We start from the raw sequence: 17,000 nt of genomic DNA on the forward strand, positions 1-17,000 counted from the left end.
TCCCTCCCTTTCACTCTCTGCCCAATTGCTTGGTGCCTACCTTACTGAAAGAGAGCAATTGGGCAGGCCGAGAAAAAGTGTTGTCTCCTTCCTTCCTTCCTTCCGTCCTTCCTTCCTTCCTTCCTTCCTTCCTTCCTTCCTTCCTTCCTTCCTTCCTTTGCCTAGGTGAAACAAACACTTGTGGCATGTAGCAACAAGAAAAGGAGCCAATCCCATTTTGCCCAGGCAAAGAAAGGGAGGAACTGGGCCCCTATTTCTTTATCTGCTCAACTGATTGCTTGCTACGTTTTCCTTCCCTCTGCTGCACCAGACAAGGAGGGGAGAGAGCAAGCTAGTGAGGGAAAGTAGGGAGAGTGAGTGGAGAAAAAGGCAGGCTGGCAAAGGAGCCACAGACCATGGCGTGTACTCTCCTCCACTTCCAGAACTACAATAGCTGCCCTTTATTTCCACTTATGACCCTTCAATGCTTTTGGAAATATGTACAATGTTTCAATTGCATGGAGCTGTGCTCCAACTCCTATGAAAATTGGGGGTTGGCTGTACACCATATACATTTATTATGCAAACCTGCTTTTTGAGCTTCAAATACAGAGACACATTGCACAATAGATGTATTTTTGATCCCACAGTATGTAAAATAGCTAAAAATACTTAGGACCCTTCCATATAGCTGTATAAAATCCACATTGAACTGGATTATATGGCAGTATGGACTCTGATATCCCAGTTCAAAAGCAGATACTATGGATTATCTGCCTTGATATTCTGGGTTATATGACTGTGTGGAAGGGCCCTTAGTAACCTGTGTAGATATTTTAGCATTAGCAATATCTGTCACCTGACGTGTTAGTTAACAGTCTAGCTCAGAGCTTTCCAAATATTTCATGTTGGTGACACACGTTTTAGACATACATCATTTTGCAACACAATAATTCAATTTTACTAGCAAACTGGAGGGTAAGCTAACACCTTATAAGCGATACTGACACATACCTAAAATAAGAGCCTTTCCACACAGCCATATAACCCAGAATATCAAGGCAGAAAATCCCACAATATCTGCTTTGAACTGAGTTATCTGAGTCCACACTGCCATATATCTCAGTTCAAAGCAGATAATGTGGGGTTTTATTAAGCTGTGTGGAAGGGGACTAAATGTATGGGGACACAACATATTTCATGAAAACTTTTCATTTTATATTTTTAAAAATCTATAATTTTTAGGATAATAACATACATTTTGATGATTTTTTCATTTCTCATTACGTTTGCGTGACACACCTCTACACTGCAGCCAACACATTTAACGTGTTCTGACACATTGTTTGGAAAGCTCTGGTCTAGCTCTTGTTTTCAAGGCTGCCTTTACACACTACATTAATCCAGCCTGGACTGTGTTACTGACATGTGGCCATTTCGGTCTAAGAAAACTGTGCTACACTGTCATGGGACCGATTCCAAGAGCTGAGTTTGCAAGCTCTTGAATCGGAGCCATAACATTTTACACTCCTCTACAGCTCCAACAGAACACCTGGCAACGGAGCATGGGAAACTCAAGAGAGAAAACCAAAACAATTTTAATGAGTAGTTTGTTTGTAGCAATGATGTTAACACGTGGTGTGAGTCTGTGGTGATGGTATTTACGTGTGGTGTGACGTTGTAACAAAGGTAATAAAGAGGATTGAATGTAAACATTATGCCATTCTCGACTTTGCCTAAGTCGAGTGTTCTTCAATAAAGATCCTGTTGATAGCAGATGCCTTTGATCTGTTTTCATGCCGGTCGTTTGAAGTAAGCGCGACACTACACAGTGTCTGCTTGAATATTCAAAGAGCCAGCTATAATAACAGCTGAGTGGTTTGAGTGCCAGATTGTGATTCTGGAGACCAGGGTTCAATTCCTCTCTTGTCAATGGAAACCGACTGGGCCAGTCACACACTCTCAGCTCCAGAAAACCCCATAATAAAATTCTCATAAGTAGAAAATGACTTGAACACACAAAAAAAAACAACAACAATATCAACAACATCAAAATGGTAAACATGTTCTTTCAGGAGAAAGCAGGACAAGCTGAATGATAAGCCCCAGAACATAACTTGTTGAATCAAATATGAATCAATTTTGCCATCACCAAGCCCATTGCATTTCTGGAAACATGGAACATAAGAACATAGGAAGTGGTCTTATAGTAATAATCATCATCATCATCATCAAAGTATGGATTGTCGATTAAATAAAAGCCTATTAAACATCAAATTACATTATGATTTTACAAATTAAGCACCAAAACATCATGTTAGACAACAAATCCTCAGAAAAACCAGTTCAATACATGGTAATGTTATGTAGTAATTACTGTATTTATTAATTTAGCACCAAAACATCATGTTTTATAACAAATCCACAGAAAAAGCAGTTCAATAAATAGGGCCTCTGGAAGTGTAAGGAGTCAGATATGGAGAAATAAAGCAGCATTAACTCAACAGTTTTTCTTCAGGTTCAGTCCGACTTTGTGAACATACTGTAGTTTTAATCTCATCTGCTTTCCCACTGCCCTGGGGTACTTGAGTGCTTAGGATATGAATGCCTGACCATAAAGCAGAACCAAAATAAAGGACAGGTATTATTTCTCTAAAAGGGAAAGAAGCAATATTATGTGAACACTAGAGTGAAAACAGCCATCCCTTCCTATAAGATGAATGCAAGAATGTTTTGTAGCTCATTCAGGGCTCTCACCATTTCCTGTTCAGCGCCTGGCAAATGGAGCAGCCGACTAAGTGTTGCTGATTAGAGAAGTTTCTCTATGCAGTAACATGCAGAGCGAGTGGAGTAGCTGGCTGCGTGTTGCTCGGCAACAACATGCAGATGGGCTTCCACTCCTCCCAGCGACCTGGGAAGCCAAGTGTTGCTGCTTAGAGAAGTTTCTCTATGCAGTAACATGCAGGGAGCCCTCCGCTCCCAGCGACTGGAAAAGCCGAAAGTGTTGCTGCTTAGAGAAGTTTCTCTATGCAGTAACATGCAGATCCCCCCCCGCGCCTCCCGGGGAGTGGAGCAGCTGACTGCGTGTTGCTAGGCAACAACATGCAGACGGCCTTCCACTCCTCCTGGCGACCGGAGAAGCCGAAAGTGTTGCTGCTTAGAGAAACTTCTTAGAGAAACTGCTTAGAGCAACATGCAGAGGGGCCCCCGCTCCTCCCAGCGAGCAGAACAGCTGATTGAGTATCAGCAACATGCAGAGGTCCTCCCGCCCTTCCCAACGAGTGGAGAAGCCCGCTGCATTTTGCCAGGAAGGGCGAGACGCGGCAATGCAGGCTGGATGCTCCGATGGGAGAGGCCTGCTGTGCTAGCAACCACTGAGCTGACTCCCGTCGGATAATACGGTACGTCGGATAAGCGGAAGTCGGATAAGCGGGACTCTACTGTAATAGTAATAATAACAACTTTATTTTTATACCCCACCTCCATCTCTCCGAAGGGACTCAGGGCAGCTTATGCAAAGTCTGGCCTTTGGTCCTGTCCTTCCTGCCCAGCACTCTCAAAATTCAGCATTTACACGACTTCCCCTAATTGTGGTGTTAAAAGACCACAATGTAGGGACGCCAACATGAAACCTGGAGACAGTTTCTGTGCCTTTAAGGGTTGTACAGAAGACAGAATTTGCTTGTTACCTGGTTGGCTGTTATCTGAAGTGGATTTTCTGGCAGTGCAGATTCATATAATCCAGTTCAAAGTAGATAATCCGGACTGAGAAACTGGATTATAAGGCAGTGTAAGAAAGTGCAGAAGTTGTGCGGAATGGAGGCACCTTTGCGCGCCCGTGGAAGAGCAGACCTTTCTCGGCCTTTCCTGCCAGGCCCAGTGGTTCTCAACCTTGATATTTTGGCCTTCAACTCCCAGAAATCCTAACAGCTGGTAAACTGGCTGGGATTTCTGGGAGTTGTAGGCCAAATCACCTGGGGACCCACAAGTTGCGAACCACTGTGCCAGGGCCAAGCCTAGGCCACTTTCCGCGGCTATTACGCGAAGAGGCCTCTAGGGGGAGCCCGCGAGCCCCGCCCGGCCGCGCTCTTTCTTCGGCGCGCCTTGCCTTGCCTTGCCTTGCCTTTTCTGGCCGCAGAAGGGGAGTCACCCTGGCGCCGCCCGCTCTCCCTCCTTCCGCGGGGGCTGGGACCAGAGAAGTGTTGTAAACTTCCAGTCGGAGCCAGGCCGAGGAGGAAGAGGAAGAGAGAGTCTTTCTTCACTACCCGAACACCAAACCGGCTCAGGTGAGTGTGCCCTGAGACTCGGGAGAAAGGCTGCCTACCAAACAGGACACTTGAAGCAGTGTGGTTGCCTTTTTCCCTGGTCTCAACACTTGCAAACCTCTTTTCGCCTCCTAGCCAAACTTCTCTCTTCTTTCCTTATAGTGTGACGCAAAGTCTCCCGCTCTCTGATGTTTTTCCCCTCGGATGTTTAGTTCCTTTTGGAAGTCCTCCTTTCTGTTGAAATTGCCCACCTGCTTGTGGATTTCAATGGCTTCTCAGTGTAGCCTGACATGGTGGTTGTGAGAGTAGTCCAGCATTTCTGTCTTCTCAAATAATATGATGCGTCCAGGTTGGTTCATCAAGTGCCTTGCTATGGCTGACTTCTCTGGTTGGGTTGGTCTGCAGTGCCTTGCATGTTCCTTGACGATTTCAACAGAAAGGAGGAAACTATGACAGTGAACAAAATCTGGCTATCAGTATTTTAAAAACCCTCTAAAATCAGGGCAGTAAACACTTCGGAAAAAGGAGAATTCCAGACAGAAACCAATCAGGGCCAGCTAACACCTAACAAAGGATTCCCCCAGGCAGTAAACAGCCAGTACTTGAAGCTGCAAGGCCATTAAATGCTAATCAAGTTGGCCAATTGCTACATTCACACTTGTTTCCAAGAGGCAAGAGTTCTTTCTCTCACCCTGGACCTTCCACAGATATATAAACTTCCCTTGCCTAGTTTCCAACAGACCTTACAACTTCTGAGGATGCCAGCCATAGATGTGGGTGAAATATCAGGAGAGAATGCTTCTGGAACATAACCATACAGCCCAGAAAACTCACATCAACCCAGTGATTTCGGCCACAAAAGCCTTCAACAACACAAAGCTCCCATTATTTCCCAGCACTGAGCCGTGACAGTTTAAGTGGTCTTCATCTGTATTCATTCTGCAGTGTAGATGCACCCTGGGAGGGAAGGAAGGGGAGAATTTGTTTGGATTTCGATCCCCACGTTCAATGCTGTGCCAGGGGTTGGATTCCTAAAAGATTACTCCTGGGGCTCAAACGAGCCCCGCTCTTAGGGAATCGGACTGTGTGATTACTTGTGTTGAGAAACGAGCACTCTGGGCATGCTTTCCGGCACTGTTGCTCCTCATGTTTCTGGAACCGAGCCCAAAGGTTGGAGAAGCCTGTGACAAAGCCTTGGCGCACAATTTGGTCTCTGTGTTGCTGTTCTTCCTTCTCTGCCATCCCAAATAGTTAGAGGGAAAAAATATCTCAAATGGAGTGACTTTAATGTCCTATTCCCAGGACTTGGGAAAGTTCCCTTCTTTGGTCTGCGGTTCTGTTGAGGGAGGCGCTGGACGTTGCAGTCTCCAAATGTGCCTTATTGTATGTCATGAGTCCAGATTCCTGCATCATCCAAAGTAGACATAAGTGGCCACATCAAAAGTGCCTTCTTAGGTCCCTTCTACACAGATTATCTGTTTTAAATTGGATTATATGGCACCCGGTGGAGCAGCAGGTTAAACTGCTGAGCTGCTGAACTTGCTGACCAAAAGGTCAGCGGTTCAAATCTGGGGAGCGGGCTGAGCTCCTGCTGTTACCCCCAGCTCCTGCCAGCCATGCAAGTGTGAGTAGGTCAATAGGTACTGCTAAGGAGGGAAGGTAACAGTGCTCCATGCAGTCATGCCGGCCACATGTCCTGGAGGTGTCTACGGATAATGCCAGCTCTTCGGCTTAGAAATGGAGATGAGCAACAACCCCCAGAGTTGGAAATGACTAGACTTAATGTCAGGGGAAAACCTTTACCTACTTTATATGGCAGTGTAGACTCAGATAATCCAGCTCAAAGCAGATAATGTGGATTATCTGCCTTGATATTATGGATTAGATGGAAGTGTAGAAGGGCCCTTTGTTATGATACTATCTGCTAAATTGGACACTTCCCAGGAAGAGTTGCCAGGCACATACCCTGGCATTGTTTTTGTGCCAGGCAAATGTGCCTTCATTTTTCTCAGATTAATAATTTGATTCTTGTTTATGTTTGTTCACATTCCCCAAATACTACATGTTCTTTAGTTTTTAATGCAGTTTAAATTTGCTGTGTGTGTCAGTTAAATTTGTGTTTGTGTTTCTATCAGCTGACTGGGGAATTTTATGGAAGAACATAAGAAAACTGTCTGATAAATTAGTTAGATTTTTGTACCATGATAGAATTGGCATTTAGGTGGGGAATCAGGTGCCAAATCAGAGGGTGCTCTATACCTTTAAGAAGGATGGTGTAGAACAGGCATTGGCAAACTTCAGCCATCCAGGTGTTTTGGACTTCAACTCCCACAATTCCTACAACATACATCTGGTTCACTTAAAATAAAATACAGATATACAGGTGTCTGCCTGCTTGGTGCCAATGTAGTTTAGCTAAAGATCTATGCATCAACTATATCATCCCAAAATTCCTAACAGCTAGTAAGCTGGCTAGGATTTCTGGAAGCTGAAGTCCAAAACACCTGGCGGGCCAAAGTTTGTCCATGCCTGGTATATAAAATACAGCTGGTATGCGTCAAGCAGCACCTGCTGAAATTCCTTCTTTTACACAACCATCAAAAGTATAGCTGCCCTCTCCAGTTTTCAGCCTGACCACAGTGAAGAATGGGTTATTAAGAGTGTGTATCCCGCCTGTTGATTTATGGCAACCCCATGAATTTAGTAGGTCTTTCTTAGGTAAGGCATACTCAGAGATGGTTTTGCACAGGCCATTTGTCAGGCAACCACCTGGTGCTGGGAATGGGGGCACAAAGAGATAGCAAGGAGTCATAAGACAACTGTGGTGTGCCATGCACCCTGCCCTGAAACCACAGAAGAAGTTGCTCACCTGGGATGAAGACATAGGGCAAGGAACAAGAGACAGCAGCCACCTGTTCTTCCCCTAGGAATGGACAAAAAGGGCCAAAGGACCCCCCTCCCCCCATCCAGTAATGTTTGCCTAAGAGGCAAGAGGAAAGTGCCGGCAGAGGTAAGTACAAAATACAAATCCATAGTGATGCAAACACAGTGACGTAATGGGTGGGGCAAGAGAGTTGGGTCAGCTTCTCTGACATTGCTCAGCTGATGCTACATACCACCTCCGTTCCTTGGTGTTGCCACAAATATCGGCTGGAATGACACGTTCATTTACTCACTCCACCCCCAGACCGCTCCAACCTCATGCTCTGACATATACTGACTGCTTTCCATTGCCTTTAATCTTCCATTTCCTTACTTTTGTCTTGTTCTGTCTTGTAAACACTTAAGTTTGCTTCCACCTTCAATTGAGATACTCAGTGTGCATTCCTGGCCCCACCTCTGAGTTCCCCCATTACTCTTACCATGTACAGAATGGAAATGCATATGACCATTGGTTGGAGCATTAATAAATTGATTGATTGATTGAATGCACAGAATGAAGCTGTCATCCTGTCTACATTTAGCTAGCTGTAAGTGCCCTTCAGCTTAGAGGGCTGTGTTTCTGAGCAGACATGTGTTGTATATTATTGTGCTTTCAAACCCTTTCAAATACTTCCATGTATGTAAAGAATTAGGTTGTTTTTACTGTTTTTTAAAATCCCTCTGCACTTTGCTGTCGTTTGGCAATTGTTGGAATGTTTAGCATCCTGTAAAAAGGATAATGGCAAGGTAAAGGTATTCCCTTGACATTAAGTCTAGTTGTTTCCGACTCTGGGAGTTGGTGCTCACCTCCATTTCTGAGCCAAAGAGCCGGCGTTGTCTGTGGACACCTCCAAGGTCATGTGGCCGGCATGAAGCGACATTATCTTTCCACCAAAGTGGTACCTATTGATCCACTCACATTTGCATGTTTTCGAACTGCTAGGTTGGCAGAAGCTGGGGCTAACAGTGGGAGCTCACCCCGTTCCCCAGATTTGAACTGCTGACCTTTTGGTCAGCAAGTTCAGCAGCTCAGTGGTTTAATCTGCTGCACCAATGGGGGCTAAGATGATGGCAAATAAGGCATGTTATCTGGCTGTTGATCATAGGGCTGGCTCCGTTGTCAGTGAGACTAAGAATCCATTCTGGGTTTTAGTTTGAACTTGAAAGGAATTGTCCTGGGTGCTGAACCTCACTCCTCCAAATCGATTCATCACCCTCAAAAGTCAAAACTTTTCAAGACTTGAAGGCACAGATATAAACACATACTATTTTCATTCATCCTTCTGAAACAGCCATGCCCATCAGGAACCTGTTAGACAGCCCTGCCCTACCAGCCTAGAGTTCCCTAATTATTGTCTTGCTCATTAATTCTTGTCACTTTGATGGGGGTTTCCCATTCAAACTCGTAATTTAGCTCTGTTTTGAAATTAGGAATGATGGACTGGAAATAGTAACCTTATCTTATGGCTTTCTCTTGGAAAGAGCCTGACCTGGCTTTGAAAACTTAAAATTCACCTTCTTCAATGGTGAAGTGGGCCATAGCTCCCATCATCCCATAGTTGTAGTCCAACTTACTTGTATTAGGAAAGGGCTCTAATGAGGAAAGGTGACCTTAGACTTGAAATTAAAGAAACCTGCTTCCAGACTGATTTTACTTTAGGGAACTCATCCATATAGAGGTATCCTGTACTCAACGTGGATGGGCTGAAGAAACAAGATTCAAGAGTGTATTTACTTGGGAACAAATCACGGTGAATCAGCACAATTAGACGTACTTCTGGGCAGATACATTTGGGCTTGGTGAACCGTTGGTGATTATATTAACCAGAAGCTACCACAAAGGGCAAAATGTCTGGGGCAAGGCCAGAGTAGAATACTATCCATTGCTTGTTTTGTTTGTTTGTTTGAAAAACAGACTTAATTTAATTTATTTTGAGGCAAGGGTTGTAAAGGGGATGGGAGAGGGGGGAAATTAGACTAACTTGTGGGCTGGAGGATGCTGTGAGGTGTAGTCCCCCAAATCACACTTCCACATTATGACAATTAGGCCCAAGGTGTGTCTAAGGACTGGGGAGAGTTCTGTGGCACATGGGGTTATAACGTACCCAGTCGTTTGACTTCCTTAGCTGTGGTGTATCAACTCTTAATTTGCTGTGAATTGGAACAGGGAGCAAAGCATGTGAGAAAACATGACATTACTTTTCCATTCTTATTTGTTCCAATTTGGCTGAGTGCTATGGATTGCCTTTCCTCAACTGACATCTTTGTTCTTGGAAGGAGTCAGAAATGTAGCAGCAGCTGCGCATGACCACTTTGCACTGAGATGTGAGCTTGCTGTACACCCCTCCCTGCTTCCAAGCACTTTGTAATGAAATGGTAGAAAAAGGGTAAACTGCCCATAGCCTCACCCAATCCTAGAGACATTTTTAAAGTGCTTTGAAAGGGCTTGTATAAGTCGCACCCTGCTCAACAACATTTCCTTTAGGGATAAGCAAGAAGCAGTGTTTTTTAAAAAGCTCTCTTTTCTATGGGTGCATTTACACTGCAGAAATAATGTAGTTTGACACCACTTTAAATGCCCTGACTCAATGCGATGGAATCACGAAGTTGTAGTTTGAAATGTATTTAGCCTTCTCTGACAAAGAGTGCTGGTGCCTCATCAGATGACAACTCTTATGGCTCCGTAGCATTCAACAAGGGCAGTTAAAATGATGTCAAAGTGTATTAATTTTCCAGTGTAGATGCACCCTAATGAGGATCAAACTGCAAGGCTGTCAGCAGTAATCTGTCAGCAGTAAATCTCTTGAAGGCACCACATCCTGTCTGATCTTGGAAGATTATCATTGGTTAGTACTTGGATAGGGCCACCAAGGAATGCTGGTGCTGTGGCTACACTTTAGATGAATGAATTGGCAACACCACCTTTTCCTTTTCTAAGGAAACCCTGTGAAGTTCATGGGGTTGTTATAAGTCAGCAAGTGACTTGAAGGCAGAAATGCATTCACAGTGGTGTCAGTGCTATCTGAAGAGCATATCCTGACACCCCTTTTCTATAAAAATATATGTGCCAAGTCTGCTGTCTTACGCTTTATCCCCCCTCCTGAGCATTGGTTTCCCATTATGCTGTATGTAGCACACAATATGAACTTTGTGTCTATTTCATAACGTGTGTAGTAGACAATGCTGAGCTTTCACCTTTTTCCCATTTGATTTCCTTAATTTCCACTGCCAAGCTACTTGTTAGATGGGATTGTGTCCACATATTGATAACCCTTCTCTCTGTGTATGTGTTTTTGTATCATTCTGTGGTACTGTTTGCTTAGGTTCAGTGGAGCTGCTTAATATTGCATTAATATTTTTAAAGATTTTACAAGTTTAAATCATTTTCAGAAACCACAACAATGCAACATATTCCACAATTAAATTCAGAACATATTTCCCAGAGTTCTGTGTGCCCAGTACAGGACTTGCTTGCAGAAGTTTTCAGGGTATGAAGGTTGATGGCTTTTGAAGATAAAACCTTAAAATTGAAAATAAAAATACAAATTTATAGAAATCCACACATTACTACAAGGAATTTACCTTTCCATCCTCTTTGACTTCCATAACTTCCTGTTCCCTAATGGAAATTGACAAGGGTCTAATTCTTACTGATGAATAACCAGAGCTCTTTCTTCTCTCTCTCCATCTATCTTTTTGAGCTAAAAGTCCTAACTACGGATCTTTCCTTGGGCTTTCCTCAACTGGTGAGCCAAACCAATAATCCATAGGAATTACATTTGATGTGCCAACACTGCAAATTAGGACAGGCTGAAGGACTTTCTTTGTATTCTGCAAGGGCAGTGCTATCCATACCACTTGGGTTTTATTTGAAAGTAACTTTTATGTCCTGGGTAAATGAGAATCTGGGGTTATCACAATGGTGAATAGAATTGAAATGGACACAAACCTTGTTATTTAGATATTTTATAATTACACACACACATACACAAATACATCATATTTGTGTCATGTTTAAAAAGAAGAAGAAAGCATGAATCATAGAAGTTGGAAGAGACCTTGTGGGCCATCTTCCTAATGTTCAGGTGGAATCTCCTTTCCTGTAGATTGAAGCCATTGTTCCGCATCCTAGTCTCCAGGGAAGCAGAAAACAAGCTTGATCCCCTCTCTCTATGGCTTCCCCTCATATATTTACACATGGCCCTCATCATGTTTCCTCTCAGCCTTCTCTTCTGCAGGCTAAACATGCCCAGAACTTGAAGCCGCTCCTATGTCACACTATGAGTGAATTCCCATTTGTACAATACTAATTTACTAACAAATGGAATTGAATTTTCATATTTATATGACAGTAGTTAAAATTAAATTATATGTAAGAATTAGAAAAGAATATTGGAAGAACATCAGACAGTATGAGAAGTTATGACTACTAGTTTGACATGAAAGACAGATTGTTCTGTTTTGTTATAGAAGATGTTTGGATTTTCAAATTTCTAATTTTCAAAACATTAGATGATGCGCATAATAGTATTTGAATTGAAGGTATAGATGTAATAATTATAACAAACATAAGTTCTCTTCCCCCTAAATCCCCTTCCTCTTCCTCAGTCATGTAGTAGACATTTATATAGTCCTAATCTACTAATCAGAGCTCCACAACCCTCAACCCCTTTTCTATTCTCCTTTTTTCTTTATGTGATTTTTTCAAAAAAAAAAAAAGCATAATAAAATTATGGAAAAAAAATAAAGGTGTACATAATGCACCCTCTGCATCCTTTTGAGCACTCAAATGAGTTTTATTGTAAAACTAGCTGTGCCCTGCCACACGTTGCTGTGGCCCATTGGAATTGCACTGAATAGCTCCAGTTTTTGGGGTTTTTTTAGGCCCTGTGGAGGTTCGTGACGTGATATTTTGTGGTTTCAACCTTGAGGTGTGGATGATGGATTGTGTTGTGAAATTTCGAGGTTGGGGGGTGTTTAGTTTTGTTGTTTTGCTCGGTGCCAGGATTCCATCACTCTTTTATATATATAGATGACATATTGGGCTTTCTAAAGGACTGGATTTGCTATTTTGACCTCCACCCTAAACCCTGCAGAGTCTGTCTTTGGGTGCTTCCACACAGCCGTATAACCCAGAAGATCAAGGCAGAAAATCCCACAATATCTGCTTTGAACTGGGTTATCTGAGTCAACACTGCCATATATTCCAGTTCAAAGCAGATAATGTGGGGTTTTATTCAGCTGTGTAGAAGGGCTTTTAACAATCCCAGAAGTACGGTAATTCACTTACGAGTTTTGAAGAAAGGCTTTATCCCACATAGGCCCAAAACAAGTGGAATGGTCACTAATATCTCACCAATGACAACTTTATTCAGGCTCTAATATTTTTGATTTTTTAAAGATAAAACATTATCCTTTCTTCAAATCTTTGAAAGTTCCTCAAATCTGCTTTGTATGGAGGAAGATACGCCTTTCCATAAATGCTTTTAGAATAGTTAAGAGCTAGTTTAGCATGTATCCACCAACTTGTCTAGTGCATAATGAGACCAATCCTGACCTTAGGTACATTAATTTCCAATTCTGTATATTTATTGAGGAATCATGCTGATAGAAGTTCAGAAGAAACTACTTGTTTTTAAAATAAAAACAATCACATATAATATTACTTAACCTAAGTAATGATCGTCTCAAGCAAAGCTTTCCAAACTGTGTTAGTGTGTTGTCTACAATGTGTAGGTGTGGTGTGAAAATGTTACAAGAAAACTATTCAGTCTTATGTGAAATATGCAATAAATCATATATATTTAAAATAATGTAAGGTTTCCATGAGTTATGTTGTGTCTCTGTACGTTTCATTATTAGAATTTAAATTAATATGTGTCCGTATCTTTTATGGTTTAATTTCTAGTTTGGAAATAAAACTGAATTATTGTGTCACAAAATGATGCATTTCAAGAAAGTGTGTCACCAACTTGAAATGTTTGGAAAACAAGACTCAAACTGGTGATTTCGAATTGCAAAAAAGAGATTCCATCTAAATACTAGTAATAACTTCTTGACTGTAAAAGCTGTTCAAGAGTGGAAAAGAGAGTGGCGGTCTCCCCTTTGGAGATCCTTAAAAGAAGTTGAAAGGATATCTTTCAGGAGTACGTTAGTTGTTTATTCCTATATAACAGAGATTGGACTAGATGGGACTTGTAGCCCCTTCTAGAGCCCCCGTGGCGCAGTGGATTAAACCACTGAGCTGCTGGTCTTGTTGACCAAAAGGTCAGCGGATCGAATGTGGGGAGTGGGCTGAGCTCCTGCTGTTAGCCTCAGCTTCTGCCAACCTAGCAGTTCAAAAACATGCAAAGGTGAGATCAATAGGTACTGCTCTGGCGGGAAGGTAACGGCGCTTCATGCAGTCATGCCAACCACATGACCTGGATTTGGAGATGTCTACGGGCAATGCCGGCTCTTCGGCTTAGAAATGGAGATGAGCACCAACCCCCAGAGTTGGACACGACTAGATTTAATGTCAGGGGAAAACCTTTACCTTTATCGTAGTCCCTTCCAGCTCTAATATTTAGTGGTTCTATGAGTTTAAGGTTGATTCACTAATCAGCTTTCAGAAGAGCCTGGTAAAAAGGGGAAAACAACTCCCAGAATCCCACACCCAGCCTGACTATTGTGCTCTGGAACGTACTTGCAGTTAGGGCTCTGGAATGTTAGGCTTGTCTTCACTCTTTTGTCTATCAAAACAAAACCAATTCATTGCATGGGCAAAAGGCATGCATTCCCATGGGAGGCTGAACAGCTTCAGAAAAGGAAACTTTAAACTGATCTACCAGTATGTGTGTGAATTTATTTGTGTTCAAGTCACCCATCAATTTATGGTATAAGTTTTTCTTAGGCTAAGAATACTCAGAGATGGTTTTGCCAGTTCCTTTCTTTGAAATATAGCCAGCCACATCTGGTATTCATTGGTGGTCTTCTATCCAAGTACTAACCTGGATTAACACTGCTTAGCTTCCAACATCTGACAGGAAATGATGCTTTTAAGATAGTCAGACTCACACCTTACAAAATGGTATTTTTCAGAGCAGAATTTGAAAAGGTTATTTTTCAGAGTCAATTTTGAAACAGAGAGGGGCTGGTTTATTTGGGTAATCTTTTAGAAATAAAAACAAAACCTGTTTTGTGGGGAAGGAGGGCAGAGAGGTATTGTATCAGTTGCTTCTGTCCCCAACATTACTCATTCAGGTATTAAGCTTGCATAAAATCTGATCATGTACATTCTTGTATGCACTGCACATACAGTTCCTATTTGAATTAGGGGTTGCACTAATCAGAGCATTTATATCTATAATGATCCTGCTGTTGAAGTGTAACTTCCATTGGCCCAAGTCAGCATAGCTAATGGGGATGGATGCTGGGAACTGCAGTCCAAAAACTTCTGGAGGGCTGCAAGATCCCCACCCAGGAGGTATATGTGCATGGAGGCTTTGCTGAACAGGGCTTGAGTAGGAGTGGCAGGAGAAGTGAATGTAGGAGGGCACAGAACGGTAGGTGGTGTCTTTAAGTCCTAGTGGTGAGAATAAGGATCACATAGCAAGTGCTTAGGACAGGGGTCCCCAAACTAAGGCCCGGGGGCCGGATGCGGCCCATTGAAGCCATTTATCTGGCCCTCATGGCACAAGGGCAGAAGGGGGTTGGGCTAAATGACCCAAGGGGTCTCTTCTTCTCTTACAACCCTTATTATTATTATTATTATTATTATTATTATTATTATTATTATTATTATTATTATTTGAAACACAACAAGATGAGTCCACAGCAGACACTCTGCTGGCTCTTGTACTGGATCACATGCCAAACACTTCCCAAGTGTCTAGGTCTGTGTGATGTATCGGCGAATAATGCGTGCAGATCCCAGCAAGGTGGCCTTCTGCAGCTGGCAGATGGTAATTTTGGCAGCACCGATTGTGTTTAAGTGCAGGCCAAGGCCTTTAGGCACTGAACCCAGTGTGCTGATCACCACTGGGACCACCTTGACTGGCTTGTGCCAGAGTCTTTGTAATTCGATCTTTAAATCCTCATATTGTGTCAGCTATTCCAGTTGTTTCTCTTCAATCCTGCTGTCCCCTGGGATTGCAACATCTACAATCCATACTTTGTTTTTTAACATGATTGTGAGTTCAGGAGTATTGTGTTCCAAAACCCTGTATTATTATTATTATTATTATTATTATTATTATTATTATTATTATTATTTGGGTGGCCATCTGTCAGGGGTGCTTTGCTTGTACTTTCGGTGCACAAAGGCAGAAGTGGATTGGACTCAATGGCCCAAAGGATCTCTTCCAACTATCTTTATTGTTGTTGTTGTTGTTGTTGTTGTTGTTATTATTATTGCTCGGTGGCCAACTATAGTCCGGCCCTCCAACGGTCCGAAGGATCATGAACTGGCCCCCTGTTTAAAAAGTTTGGGGACCCCTGGCTTAGGATATGGTCAGATTACAAGAAAGGACTCAGCAGCTGTGCTGGACCACCATAAAGTGTCTGATGGTGGAGCAACACTTTTTGTTTCATGAAATAAATGGAGGACATGTGCTATGATTACATCCAAATAGTTTTGGTGTTGCAACAGGTGATAATTACCTTCCCTGAAAAGCCCTGTGATTGACATACTTCTGACTGAAAAGAGATCAGTCCTGGAGGCATTGCTCAAGAAGAGATGAAAGACATACCCTTTTTAGAAAGAGGATAATCTTACTGACAGTATTTTGCGGAACACATATGGTAATCACACCCAGGACAAAGGGTTTAATGATCCTTTCCCCCTGCCAACTTCACCAGCAGAGGATTGTGAGGAGCTAAAACATGGTAGACAACCAACTAGAAACACAGCAGACGCCTCTTAGGGACTGCTGTTCCCAGGACTCTTCTGGGACCTAGACATGGTTGAAGATGGGCTCATCCCTATAGTCCAGGCATGGGCAAACTTTGGCCCTCCAGGTGTTTTGGACATCAACTCCCACAATTCCTAACAGCTGCTTGGCTGTTAGGAATTGGAGTTGAAGTCCAAAACACCTGGAGAGCCAAAGTTTGCTCATGCCTGCTACAGTCCCATCTGTCTTCTAGAACCTCTAAAATGAGATAGGAAATCAATGCTGCTTAACACATTGCTGGACTCCCAACTTCCAAATAGTAGTCAGGGATGGTTGGCATTTGGGTCTGACAACATTTGGATGGCTGTGGGTTTGCCATAGTTGCTCTAGAACAGTGGTTCTCTACCTGTGGGTTCCCAAGTGTTTTGGCCTACAACTCCCAGAAATCCCAGTCAGTTTACCAGCTGTTAGAATTTCTGGGAGTTGAAGGCCAAAAACATCTGGGGACCCCAGATTGAGAACCACTGCTCTAGAAGATAAAGAATGGCCAGTGGGGAGATAGAGGAAGGTTAGATGATGTTGCCACCACCACCAATATAATAATAATAATTATTATTATTATTATTATTATTATATTACTGCTTGTGGTTTAAGGTGGAGTACAATGTTGTTAAAACATTGAATAAAACACTATTAAAATGCAAGATACATATAGTTAAAATGCAACTTAAAATTCACTGATAAATGCAGATAAAATTCACAAGTTAAAATCAACTAGGTATGTTCGCTAGCAGAGATGGGTCATTTAGCTGATTTAGCTGTCAGACCTCTTCTCTGTTATTTGTAAGAACCATGACTTGTGTTGTCAAATTGCATCATTCATGCTTGAAATCTGGCAGCACATCTGGGGAAGTACTCCAAGGTTGGAATTAATATCATACTGCCATCAGAAAAAAATATTTAA

At 42.5% G+C, this 17,000-nt stretch overlaps 1 protein-coding gene across 3 annotated transcripts in view; it reads left to right on the forward strand.

Annotated features, from left to right (window-relative positions):
* The first annotated feature begins 3,038 nt into the window (after positions 1–3,038).
* tmbim1 (transmembrane BAX inhibitor motif containing 1) overlaps positions 3,039–17,000 on the forward strand; it is a 59,434-nt gene continuing 45,472 nt past the window's right edge. The window contains exon 1 of one of the 3 annotated variants that reach the window (XM_008110276.3): positions 3,039–3,380. Coding sequence is in view for 1 of the 3 variants with exons in the window: in XM_062967322.1 (XP_062823392.1) it covers positions 7,174–7,254 (81 nt within the window). In the remaining 2 variants the exon portion in view is untranslated. Of the gene's footprint in view, positions 3,381–4,103; positions 4,266–7,158; positions 7,255–17,000 lie in introns of those variants that run through there. The other 2 variants (XM_003214946.3, XM_062967322.1) reach the window with 2 other exon arrangements.

Source organism: Anolis carolinensis, chromosome 1 (genome assembly GCF_035594765.1).
Source record: "Anolis carolinensis isolate JA03-04 chromosome 1, rAnoCar3.1.pri, whole genome shotgun sequence".
NCBI classification, from domain to species: domain Eukaryota; kingdom Metazoa; phylum Chordata; class Lepidosauria; order Squamata; family Dactyloidae; genus Anolis; species Anolis carolinensis.